General features: G+C 36.9%; 1 protein-coding gene across 1 annotated transcript in view; it reads right to left on the reverse strand.

The window, feature by feature from the left end:
- Window positions 1-419: 419 nt before the first annotated feature.
- Mrtf (Myocardin-related transcription factor) overlaps window positions 420-13,380 on the reverse strand; it is a 39,238-nt gene continuing 26,277 nt past the window's right edge. The window contains exons 2-6 of the mRNA XM_089701423.1: window positions 6,434-6,653; window positions 5,891-6,033; window positions 4,461-4,526; window positions 3,992-4,125; window positions 420-3,898 (exon numbers count right to left, since the gene is read on the reverse strand). Of these exons, the coding sequence (XP_089557549.1) occupies window positions 1,784-3,898; window positions 3,992-4,125; window positions 4,461-4,526; window positions 5,891-6,017 (2,442 nt within the window). The 5' untranslated portion in view covers window positions 6,018-6,033; window positions 6,434-6,653 and the 3' untranslated portion in view covers window positions 420-1,783. The remainder of the gene's footprint in view (window positions 3,899-3,991; window positions 4,126-4,460; window positions 4,527-5,890; window positions 6,034-6,433; window positions 6,654-13,380) is intronic.

Genomic DNA, 13,380 nt, shown 5'->3' on the forward strand with positions numbered 1-13,380 from the left:
TAAAAATATAATACTTATTTATAAATAAGTATAAATAATTATAAAGATAAATTAGTTTAATAAATGAACAAATAATTATTTTAATTAAATTAACAAAAATAAGATAATTAATTAATTAGAAGTTATCCGCATTTACCCTGTACCCTCCAGCACGTAAGAAAGGAAGTAATCACATAATAAACGCTAAGTAATTATACAAATCAGAACAGAACGAAATATAAAAAACATAAATTCAACAATAAATAGAACCAAAGTCTCAGTATCAAGGACTGCAACGGGCATTAACAAAAAAAAAATTACAGATCTTTGACATTTGATGACATTACTATTTGACATTTGACAACTGAGTGACACATGAAATAATAATATAAATTATAAGTATACAACGTAGAGTGAGAATGAACCATAGAGGAAAGTTAAGTGCTAAGCGGTGATGAACGCGAAAAATTAACCCTAATACACAACATTTTTAACATCGGAAGGTATGTTACATGGGATATAAATAAATAAATAAGTCACGAATAACGCACTCAAAAAATTATGCAACCACTCTTTACATTCCCTAAAATGACTACTGTGCACCTATCCTAAGCTTTAGACGATAACAGTGGAATGATACATTTTCAAGAATGTTATGTTGATACAATATTACTAATAATTCTTTTAAATTAAAACATATTAAACAAATTACTAAACATTTTGAAGAAGCATATACACCACAACAACACCTAATACAAGGGCTAGACTTAAATACGAGTGGAAGTTAAAGGTAAAGAATCAACAACGGAACAAAGAGTGCCTACATAATTTTTTGCGTTGTGAAAAAGTCGGCTCCCTACTTTTAACTAACTGAAATCGTATCTACAATTGATCCCAAGCTGGTCCCACCCATGACGATGGCTTGTGAATATGCAACTTGCCCCTGTAATGGATAATTAATTATTTGAATTTTGAACAAATTCCATACTGGGAATAGAGCTGTTAAAGAGACAAGTTTGCTTATTGCCACTTTTGCATTTCAACAAGACTGGAATGTCACTTATTTGTTTTCGGGAAAAAGTATTCGTTCCGATTGAGACGAAATGACTGCTATTTATAGTCTGCATATGAATATATTAATATTAGGCAATAATGTTTTGGGTAACTAAAGTTTGAGCAGATTTCGTCTCGACAAGGTAAGACTATCCCTATAATTTTTCCTAAGTTTTAGTCGTCGGGCGGAATGCCTAAATCCACAACTATGTTGAGTATTAAATTAATAAACATTCATTATATACATAAGTAGATATGCCTCAGTAAATAAAATGGATTTATAATAATGTGAGCCAAGTATGTCACTGCGCACACAAAGGTGACGAAACGCTTCACACTCGCTAATAAATAACACAAAACCTTAAACTAATTATAAACTATCGATACAAACATAATATGTATCATTTTAAGTACCGTAGAAAATCATCCACTCAATTAATGTCAACACTATGTGTTCTGACAATGCACTTAATATTTATTCCTTATAGTCACGATCATGGAAGTATCTCGGGTCACCAAGCGTAGAGACTAGCGTAAGTTACATGAAACCGCTACCCAGTAGCGTCACACCGTACCTTCTATATTACTTTTAAACAAATCTAGTCTAGCCAACTTTAAGAGGAGAGCAATCGTTTATTCCTATTTACGTAACCGATATACATTAACTCACTCAATTATTGACATACGGTTCAGAGATCATAGTTTAGCATCGTTAGAGAGCGACACCTGGACGTAGCTGCGCGAGTACGGGTCAAGTGGCGTCGAATTCGTTTTTGTCCCAGGAATAAATTTTGTGAGCGGGTCTCGGCGCCGGCCTCGACAGCACTCCTCCGAGCAGCGGGTCACACTGCGGCATGTGACCGCGGCCGAACAGGTTCGGAATGAACTCTGTATTCATATAGCATTCTGTGTCCATGTTCATATTGCCGCCCAGCTCGATGCCAAACTCCTTAAAATCGAAGTCACACGACCGGTCGTCGAATGTATTGTGACGTGTATCTTCGTTTTGAAATGATGGAAGCGATAACTCATTGATATCTTCAAAGCCGGTTCTAGTGTGATCCAATATGTCCCCGTTCGTGAGGGGAGTCATACTCATTCTCTCTTGTTGTTCATCGTCAATGTCCATTGCACCGTGATTTTCTTCGCTGTCGCCAGCTAGAAGTCTTCCGAAGAAGTCATCATTCACAGACGACGAATCACAATGAGCGAAATTAGTATTGAACTCATTAGTCGCCAACATATCCACGTTTAAATCGTGATCTATGCCGTTCGGATCGACGTCACATCTATTCGTCATATCCGTGACGTTGCTCAAATCGCCGTGGCCCAATATTTCATTTTGAATCTCGTTCAATTCCCTCTGTAATTCGTCAGCGGCTAACGAATCACGCACGTGTGAATCACTGAGAACATCATCTGTTAACACATCAGTTGGCGTGAAATCACTGGGGCTCGCCGTGAGGTAGCCAGTGTCGATAGACCTATTGGAGGCTACGTCATTGACAGCAGATGGGGGTAGTTCACCATTCTCGACAAGTATTTCAAGAACGTCGTCCATAATTTGACTATCTTCAGCGCTATCGTGAATGGAAAGTGGTGTCTGTGGCATCGGGGGAGGCGGAGGAGGAGGAGGAGGTGGCGGCGGGGGGGCAGCGCGCTCCGGTTCATAATGAGTCGTCGGTAGAATGGCTATAGGCACAACCTTCACACCATTCAATATATAAGCCGGATTTGCAGTTTTTGTTTGAGAATTGTCGGTTGTCACTTCAGTGGATGGTGGAGTTACTGTAAAGAGACGCACTAATCGGTCAGGGGCAGTGTCTGGAGTTGCAATAACGTATCGCGGTTGAGGCGGATTGGGGGCCGGCGGTTGCTGAAGAGCGTCAAGTTTCGCTCGCAACTGTGTGACACAAAGATGTGCTTGCAGCAGCCGCCTACTTTGATCGCTAGCCGCGGCGCCGGCTGCCTCCCGTCTGACAGCTTCCAGCTGCTGTCTCGATTCTTCTAACTGTCGCTCCAGTTCTTCGATAAGCCGCCGTTGCGATTGAACTATGTCCTCTGACTGTTCCGGCTCAGTTCTCGATTCAGGCGACGCTATTGATACGGGCGATCTAGGTGACTCCTCTTGCATTTCTTTCAAATAAGGTCGCAAACGATCAATGAGTTGTGGTTTGGGACCAGAAACCCGTAAGTTCCGTCGCTTGCATTCTGCGCGTAAATCGGATACTTTCATGTCTTCAAATCGTGCCGCGCAAGAGAGTGGACCAATCGATGAAGGGAGTGGCGGAGGAGGCGGTGGGACTGGCAAAGCATCTGAAGAGTCCGAAGCTATAGAAGTAGATGACGGTGCTGGAGATGCAGGTAGCATCAGTTGTAATAATAGTTGTTGCTGTTGGAGCAGCAATTCGTATGGCGTCTCCACCGATCCAGGCGGAGAACAGGACTTCTGCGCGTTCGGAGGTCCCTTATACTCATGGAACTTGAAACGCGACTTTATTTTCTCCTTTTGTTTCGTCTTTTTGCGGCACTTCTCTTTGCCGGGCGCAGGATGCTGCGGCGTCGAGGTTATGCTGACCGGTGATAATGTTGAAGGTGGCGATGGTGATGGGGAGACTTCATCAGGAGGACCACAATAAGAAGATGGGTGTTGTGGTCGCCCTGAAGCTCCTTCACTTGTCGCCTTAAATGCGAGACTTCCACTTTTGACTGCTGTTTCTATATTCTCTTCTGTATGTAGTATGTTTTTCTTTATTAACTCAAGTGGACCAGGTCGATGCGACAGCTGATCGTTTAATTGATCTGCCAATCGAGCCTTTTTCAACATGCGTTGCTTTTCTGCCAAACTTGGGTCTACATGACTCTCCTGGAAATAAATAAGAAGACAATCATGAAACAGAGTATTCTTATGTTAAATAAAATAAAATATGTTATTGATTGTTTCGATTTTTCAACGTACTTGTTCTAAAATATGTCTGCGTTCAAGTTCCTGTCGATCTGGTCGACTCTGGATCTTTGCTTTGAGCAAATCCCCTGTTTTTGCTCTCTCTAATTGCATGCGTTGTTTAAAATACGCAGGCGGCGTTTTTAAAGCTGCAACACAAAAACAAAATATCGTTCGTAAAATGTGTTCTAACTTGCGTATTTATTGGCGATAAACATTAGTCTTTCTAGATCACGCGATAGTCTCATAAAGTTTATAAAAGTGAAAAATTCTAATTTTTATTGGCAAGTTAGAAATTCTCATTAGCTGTGGCGTTTAGATCGTAAATAAAATTCCACCGCCTACGCACGAGTTACAACGGGAGCTGCGCAGGCGGTTGGGCGCCTAACCAAGACTCGTCATCTAGCATGATTAGTAATTGTCCTGTTTATAGTATCATTTACAAACTATTTCAGTTATTATGCGACTACGTGACTTTACTTACGTGGCATGATGCCTTGAGCCACCAACTGGTTAATAGGGCGCCGCATCATGAGTTTCACCTTCAATGCTGAAAACGAAATTAAATATAAATTAACCATCTACTATTAGTGCTTTACTAAATTAATACACATTAGTATGTGTGACTTGTGAGTAGTTATTAGTTTATAAAATTATTAGTTAAAATAAATTATTGCAACTAAACAACCATTTAAGTATTTATCCTATTTTTTATTTAATTAAATTCATGGTAAAATAGCAATAATACAAAAACAATTATAATACCGCATGTATATGTAGCGTTGTGCGCTATGATAAACCGTTAATTGGCATTCGAATAATATATATTATTGTAAATATGAGTGATAAATCATATCCCAGTCCATGAAAAATAGGATGTTGTGACTGGCGGTGACGAATTTTGACGTAACATGTAGTAATGTGGCTCTCTACGTGATCGATACGTAGATCGATGCATCACTTTAATATCGATAGATTTCGATGGGCGTAGGCGAACGAAGCGAAATGTTGTTTGCTTGCAGATGAACGGCGTCGGACGGACAACACTGGCCCGACGCCAACATAAATAAACACTGCACAAGGAAACTAGTGTTATGCCGCGACCGTAATACAGACGAAACATTCACTACCACTGGGCCGAATATTGTGGGTTACTAGGCGTCTTCGCCCGCTCGATACCAACATTTTATCTCCGCGATTTCAGCGCTTTCGATATCAACCAGAGAAATATTCGATCCGCCTTCACGTGCTACTCCTACGCGCTGTTATATATAAAAATATAGCGCTTAAAAAAAATAACGATGTCGTTTGTGAAGGTGTGGCGGTTATTTTTCTCTCGGTCCAGCGTCAAATGTTTCACTAGTGTAATATTGAAATATAAAAGAATATAATAAATGTGTGGAAACAGGATGGCAATTTATTTATACGATTATATAGTGTGTAAAGCATACAAATGTTCGTGCGCTGTTGAGAGTTGGGTTGTTTATTACCGATGCACGCGCAAGCGGAGGCGCAACATCGCCGGAAACACGATATGCGAGTCGCATTCTGATACAACTATCAGACACTTATTTTAGGAGTATTAAGGAAAACGCTGCTTGATCCACCCGACAATTAATTCTTGTTATAATAGTAATTATATTATGCCTGATGATTCTGTGTACACTTTAAACATTTCTAGGTAAACATAATATTATATTAGTGTGTAAATCAATTAATAAACAGTGGTTTGTTTTCTTGTACTATTTAAGTCTTCCCTACACGTACGACGTACTTCGATTTCGTATTACAATACTGATCTGTCTGAATGTTTCATCGCATTTCGCGAAATGCAAAATAGCATTACGAGAAATCTAAATTTTGACTTGTTTTGGGGTAAACTGGTAACTATTGTTTCTGCTATAAACAACTTACATTCTTTATGTTTTCCCATAGCGGGCTGCAGCGGGCTGTCGTCGACGACAACCTTCGGCGGAGACACGCGCGGCGGCGAGCTCGGCGGCTCACTCGCGCCGCTGCTGCTGGCTTGACGGCCGGCCATGTCCTCCGCGCCAGAACTTTGTTAAAAATTACATAGATACAGATTATTATGTTATTACAATTCAAGATTAGGTACATAATATATTCGCCTCTTCTACGAAACAATCTTAATATGCTGAACTTGTTAAATGGATCACCTGCATTAATTATAAAACTATTGACTACTAGACTATTTGCAAACGCGAGAAATATGTTTCTATCACTGGGCTCAGGCCTCAGCAGGACATATAAACACGTATATTTGGAACCAGAGCTTGTGCCATTTTTGAAGAGAGTGTTGTTGATGTAACTCCTCTCCGGTGTTCACTTACAATTAATTCTTATAAACTGCTGTTAATCTAGTACCAGAAGTATCTAGTCTAGTGATTTTACGGGTCTTGGCAATTCAAAATTAATAAAATTATAATGTTATTATACCTGAAGATATCCTCTTCAGGCGAGGTAGCCGGCGTGTGAGGCGACACGGGCAGGGGCGAGGCGGGGGAGGCGGCCCGGCTGCGCTCGCGGCGCGGCTGCTTGAACCACTCGGGGTATATCGCGCTTAGCGTCTCCACCAGGTCGTGGTCCAGCGTGACCCGCCACGAAGTACGCTCTTCCCCCTCCGACCCACCGCCACCGCCGCACGACGATCTGCTCTCTGCGAACATAGAGTAACACTTAGGTATGCTTATCTTTGGGTCAATGAAAAGCTGTACAAGATATTTCAAATGTGTATCTAAAAGTAACGGTAAGTAGTTGCTTTTAAAAAACCAACGCACGAGTCAGGTTTTGCGTCACTTACAATTAGGAAAACCCAGAAAGTTTCTTGTGTCACTGAATACTTTAATAACTGCTGTATTATCATCCTATGTCAGCGAACACAATTATCTTCACAGCCTAAACTGATCACTCAACATTGTTTTGTTGTATCCAATGCTTAAAATATATTAAGTTTAACAAAATTATTATAGAAGGAAAATATCCCTTTTGACGTGATGACGTAAACAAATCGTATTTAATCATAATTAATTCTTATACATATTTAGCAAAATTATAAATTTTAAATGTAACTTATAATAGAAACTAAAACGAAAAAGGAAATTGATGGGGTATTTAATATTTATCATGTTTGACATACCACATATTTTTTAAATATAAAAATACACGTGTACTGAGAAAACGACTAGTTATATACTATTAATAATAATATAATTATACCTACTTATAAGGGTCAATGCACAGGAAGGCAAACCACAAATTATGTCGATCATAAATTTTGAGTAATTTGTCAGTAGGTTAAACTAAATAGTAAATATATTAGATACTAGTGTACGCCCCGGCTTCGCCCGTGGTACATATTTCGCAATAAAAGGTAGCCTATGTCCTTTCTCGGGTATCAAAATATCTCCATACCAAATTTCATGCAAATCGGTTCAGTAGTTTAGGCGTGATTGAGTAACAGACAGACAGACAGAGTTACTTTCGCATTTATAATATTAGTATGGATTATAATCGAGTTATGAATATTTTATATTGTTTGGCTTTTTCCATCACGCAAACGGCAAAACCAGGCGAAATTGTGTCCTTTTGTCCTACTTATGGGATACGATAATATATATGTATTATAATTATTAATTTAGACAGTTAAATACAGTTACAATAGTAAAATAACATTATTAAAATATGACCTTACATAGTTCAAATATAACAGGGGTGTGGCGTCTGCCAAATAAGCTTGCCTATAAATCGTAATGCATAGCTTCTAACAATATAATTAATCTTTACCTACAGTAAATTGTTACTGGGCTATGTAATTGTGAATGTATAGTATACATATAGGATTTATTAAGAAAATCTATGTATATTTAATCCGCTGCACTATGACTGCGGTTTCACAGTTTATTGATGGTTGCTGTTGTCATGTACATCACAATATGTCAACAAAACTTGCACAAATGCACACACAACACAACACACACAAACTTACTTAATTATTGCCGTGGAAAATATGAATACATGTAGGTATTATGTTATTGTATACGCATGGTTCTAGGGATAGACGGCTTCATAATTGAGCATATAACAAGCCAGTTTTAAAATTAATAGAGTACATATACAGACAAACCGATCCCCTATTCTGTTTAAATTAAATAAAGTGATAACTTTTCCATTACTACCTATGCCACAGACATAAAAGCATATTAACACCTTTTCATTAAACATTTCGAACACGTAAACAGTATTTTATTATTCTGCAGGCAGAATTATGAAATATTATATCACACAGTTTGAGACAAACATCAGTCTAAAATAAATTAAACATAAATTCACGATTTTACTGATTCATAACCTCTGGTCGTCACACACGACAATCAAGCCAATAATATTTTGGTCTAGACTGACTAAGTGACGCTTTCAGTAATATCTCTTACATGTTTTTAACATTAGACGTGGTCATATTAAATATATACACACTATATATTGTTAGATTTTCATATCAACACATTCAACCTTTTGGAAATCTTACAATATGTATACATATTATATAGTATATACGGAACAACGTTACCGAAGGAGGGACTTATGAAGAAAAGCGTTCAATCAGGTATCGAATAAATACGGGTTATATCGTTATCGGCCTTGACAGTTGTTACACAAGATGCGTAACATATAAATCTTGTACGTACAACATACGTTTCTTAAAATGTTACAGATTACACTGTAAACACGGCGCACCGCGCACGTGCGTACCGATGCTGACTCATCGAAAAGTTATAAAATATGACAGCCGCTCAGATGCAATTCCCTATAAAGAATGAATAAAAAGAATGTATTCGGCATACATTTTTTTAATCTTTCTTTATATAGATAAATGCAAATGAATTTATTTACCGTATTATTAGGTAAAAATAAACCGCTACATAAAGAACTCGAATACCTTATTAGTAAGTAGCTCCCTTAATTTTGTTTACTATTTGTATCAGTACATGTAACGAAAATAGCCTAGCGCTTATTTTGGCGACATCTATTGCATCATGCCGACGAATAACAATTCGTGTGTATTCCACGAGGAATTACGTGGCTATTTGTCACAGTAATGACATTACCACCAACGTAGGTTACTCTTTTAATACATTTTTTCTTTTAAAAAGTGTCCATACCGTCAGAACAGCATTGAATGAATCCACATGTAGCGAAATGGCCTTCAAATTGCTTACTTATATGCATAGCTTTTATCGATGCCAAGTCTATTTTTTCTTTCAGTAACATCTGTATAGAAATTGTTCTCTAGCTAGCGAACGTTTACAAGTTTACAGTGGAAAAGGTTATCCTAAACAATAATCAAATGCGCGTAATTGAACTACGTTAAAAGCTTGGATAAAAGACCTTGCAAACATGTTCCATTTAAAATTTCACACATTCGTTTTCTAAATCTTCTTTTTAACGAGCTTAAATGCACACAACTTAAATAAAACATCCATCATTATTATTATTTATCTAACTGAAGACGGACCGGAAACTCAGAAAGAATATGACATAAGAATATCGTAAACATTTACAACTTTCCAAAAATATATTGTTACAGCATAGACCATAACATTTTGTGTCTTGACATGGACGTCAGTCAAAATGACAGCATTGATGCGCTAAGTGTTTACGTTCTACTTCTGTATAAAATAATAGTTCACCTACTAGGTATATACTTAGGGCCGATTTTTCAATGCTTGGATAAAACTTATTCGTCGAATAATGTACTAGGGCCGATTTTTCAATGCTTGGATAAAACTTATCCGTCCAATAAACTCGATATAATATTAAAAATCCACGAAAACTGTCAAATACGGGCAATTAGAATACGTTTTTAAAATGGTAGTTTTATACATTATTCGTCGAATAAGTTTTAACTTTTAGGGCCGATTTTTCAATGCTTGGTTAAAACTTATCCGTCCAATAAAGTATTACACGATAATATTAAAATGTCACGTAAACTGTCAAATACGGGCAATTAGAATACGTTTTTAAAATGGTAGTTTTATACATTATTCGACGAATAAGTTTTAACCAAGCATTGAAAAATCGGCCCTTAGTTATATTTACCAAAGTATATCCTGATAGATACAATGCACATAAGGCACAAACAAATGGAATAATTAAATAAATAATACTCAATATACTAAAGGTACTGCATATTTGACTGAATTTTGCATTCTCAATTTCTAGCTCGATAATTAACATTCGATTTCAAAAATAAATCAATTTAATGCATATACGCTTCCTTTATTTGCTTCATTATTCAATGAACTGTTGATGTTTATGAGAAAAGTTTAGGTCAGTTATAAAATTAGAATGTTAATCCTAGTTCCGTGAAGTGAAGGTCTGTATGGAGTACGGAGGTTGTAGCGGTGACGTCACACTGCACGCGGCACTCCGCGGCGTGGGCGAAGACAGGTGCTACCTCCTACGACAACACGCGATTGTTTGTGTGCTCAACTGATCATTCATAAAACAAAGGATATATTATAGGAAGTCGGAAAAAATTATCTACCTTTACACGATGTTTGAATGACAGTTTAATGAGAAGAATGTTTTTATCTTTCTGATCATGCTCTATTTATTATTTCAGAAAGATTCAGTTAAGTAATGAAAATAATAATTTAAATTACCTAAGAATTTGAATCATTGCAACAATATAAAACTGATATGAAAAATAGCGGTCTAAATATTTTCTTAGCTCTCCTTATTTATTTTTTTTGCATACTTGCAAATAGCATTAAAAACTTTACAAATTAAGTTAAGTAATGAAAATAATAATTACCTAAGAATTTGAATCATTGCAACAATATAAAACTGATATGAAAAATAGCGGTCTAAATATTTTCTTAGCTCTCCTTATTTTTTTTTTGCATACTTGCAAATAGCATTAAAAACTTTACAAATTAACGACACTCTGAGACAAACTGGTATATTTTTATTTTCCTACGCTAAATATGATTTATGGAACACATCATGACCTCGTTACAGCACGTCACCTCCTAGCTACTGTTGTAGTCGCCGCATTAAAACTGGAATCCTTCCTGAGAAAACTTCTTTGAGAAAGAATACGATTGCCAATTAAAATATCACGAGTGACCTATTTAAATTTAAAATATTTTTTTCCACTAGTAAATTGAGAACATTCGTTCGTATACGTTTGCAATTGCATTTGTTATGATAACCTAAAAACGCATAAGAGGAATAAATTCACGCAAACAGATACCCACGTATTCAAGAATGATAGATTACATACATTACCTATATCAGAGTTTGGACTGATAATGACTATGTGCTGCCCGAGCGGTTCACATGTGAGCTCTCTTACACAACGCATAGTTAGATTTGGCTTGCAACTCTAGGCTAAATTCGGATCGCAATTGACTTTGTAAGTCGATGAATGAATAGCCGGTAACGGTAATCGTTTATATGGTAACCTGGATTAACTTTGTTTGTCGAGTGACTGTATTACATAATGCATCCGTATAAATTCAGACATTGAGAGGTAACAACATTATCTATACGCTTATACGCTTAAATCAGCTTCGTATCGTTAGAAAAACAAAGTCGATTCATAAAATACGTAATTCATCGTTATAGCCGACTTTACCAAACGAATGATTATATATTAGATTGTGAACATGACTTATCAATGATTCGGCAAGGGCATTAACATAGATTTATTGAGCGTAGCGTAAGGGCGTGTTTGTATTTACAATGGAATCAATAAAAATTTAGTTCAATGTAAGCTAATCGATAATTTTGGGCATTATTTCAAGGTGAGTTCCATGTACCGAGATTGGACGTGGAAACCATAACGGGCCGATGACGTAAAAGGATGTTTTCAGCGAGTCGGCAACACTGGCCGTCTGTTTATCGTCGAAGCACAGTTAGAGCTACACCGCAATTGGGCTATACTAAAATGCAGCTGTAAAAACAGAATCACTTTAGTTCTTCCACTCGCAATAGTACATACTACATACATACAATGCGATAGTTCGCCTGTTACGCAAGTTGCGGTATGCGGCACGGCGCCTACGTAAATGGAAGCAACTACAAATTATAAACAAAGAATAGCTCAAACATATTTCCTTTATTGATCATACCACAATTATACTTTTAATGCATATGCGATAAAAGATATATCCCATCCATACTAATATTATAAATGCGAAAGTAACTCTGTCTGTCTGTCTGTTACTCAATCACGCCTAAACTACTGAATCAATTTGCATGAAATTTGGTATGGAGATATTTTGATACCCGAGAAATGACATAGGCTACCTTTTATTGCGAAATATGTACCACGAGCGAAGCCGGGGCGGATCACTAGTTTACTATAATTACAATTCTTTGTAATATCATTTAATTACTTCTCTACTCAGCCTATGCTCTCCAAATAGCTTTCAACTGTTATTTTGAAAGCTTCGGAAAAGTGACGATTCTTTTGCGTAAGAATTCTTTCATTGACGCGATCGCCAAATTAATTGAAATAAAACTAAGAGTATTTGTTGATAAAAGCCAGATCTACAGATAAATAGTTGTCACGCTTAATAAATGCACATAAAATTTTAATTCGACTTTGAATGCCAACAATGTTTAGTCTCGCAACTCGCAAGAGTTGGCTTATATTTAGGTGAAATTTTTCAGATATTACATAAGAAACTTCATCAAAATATATTAAACTCGTTGGGTGGGAATAAAATTGCCACAAAACATAATATAAATGTAACTTTTTCTCTTAAAATATATAATCACGACGCGGCACGCCCACATCTTTATATTTTCACTATCCATAATTCACATTGAAGAATGCGTTTTACCTACTAGGTATATATTATGATAGACTTCGACGTAAGCAGTGGAATGTATTTCCTGAAATAAACTTAGAACTCAATACTATATCATTATTTATTACATGTCTAAAGACATTAAAATTATATACCAACTTATACTGGTAATAATATCGTAACATTGCTTTGTCTATTATTTTCAGCACTCACTTTCTAGAAAATAAAAACTACATAATTAATAAGTAACGCTTTAATAAGTGGGTGCAGGATGACTTGTCGATTATTAAAAACCATGAAAAATGTATATATATGTTACGGCTAAAGGTAGGTGAGAACATAAACTTAAGATTAGCCGGCTAAACTTAGGTTTATTTTCGACGAGGTGTTAATGTTAGTTTGTTCTATCTTTAGCCGGCTAAACTTAAGTGTAACCGCAGGCCCGTGGCTAAAAATGTCGGGGTGGGTAGATTTGGTTACTATAATACATGCAAGGAACAGGGCGAGTGTTTTCTGGCACTTCGCCGGCTGCTGCCGCAGCACGCTCGCTGCGCTCGCTCGGCT

The sequence above is a fragment of the Colias philodice genome, chromosome 12 (genome assembly GCF_061535455.1).
Source record: "Colias philodice isolate Cphi_HAF_F1 chromosome 12, ilColPhil1 Martin Lab GWU primary, whole genome shotgun sequence".
Classification (NCBI taxonomy): domain Eukaryota; kingdom Metazoa; phylum Arthropoda; class Insecta; order Lepidoptera; family Pieridae; genus Colias; species Colias philodice.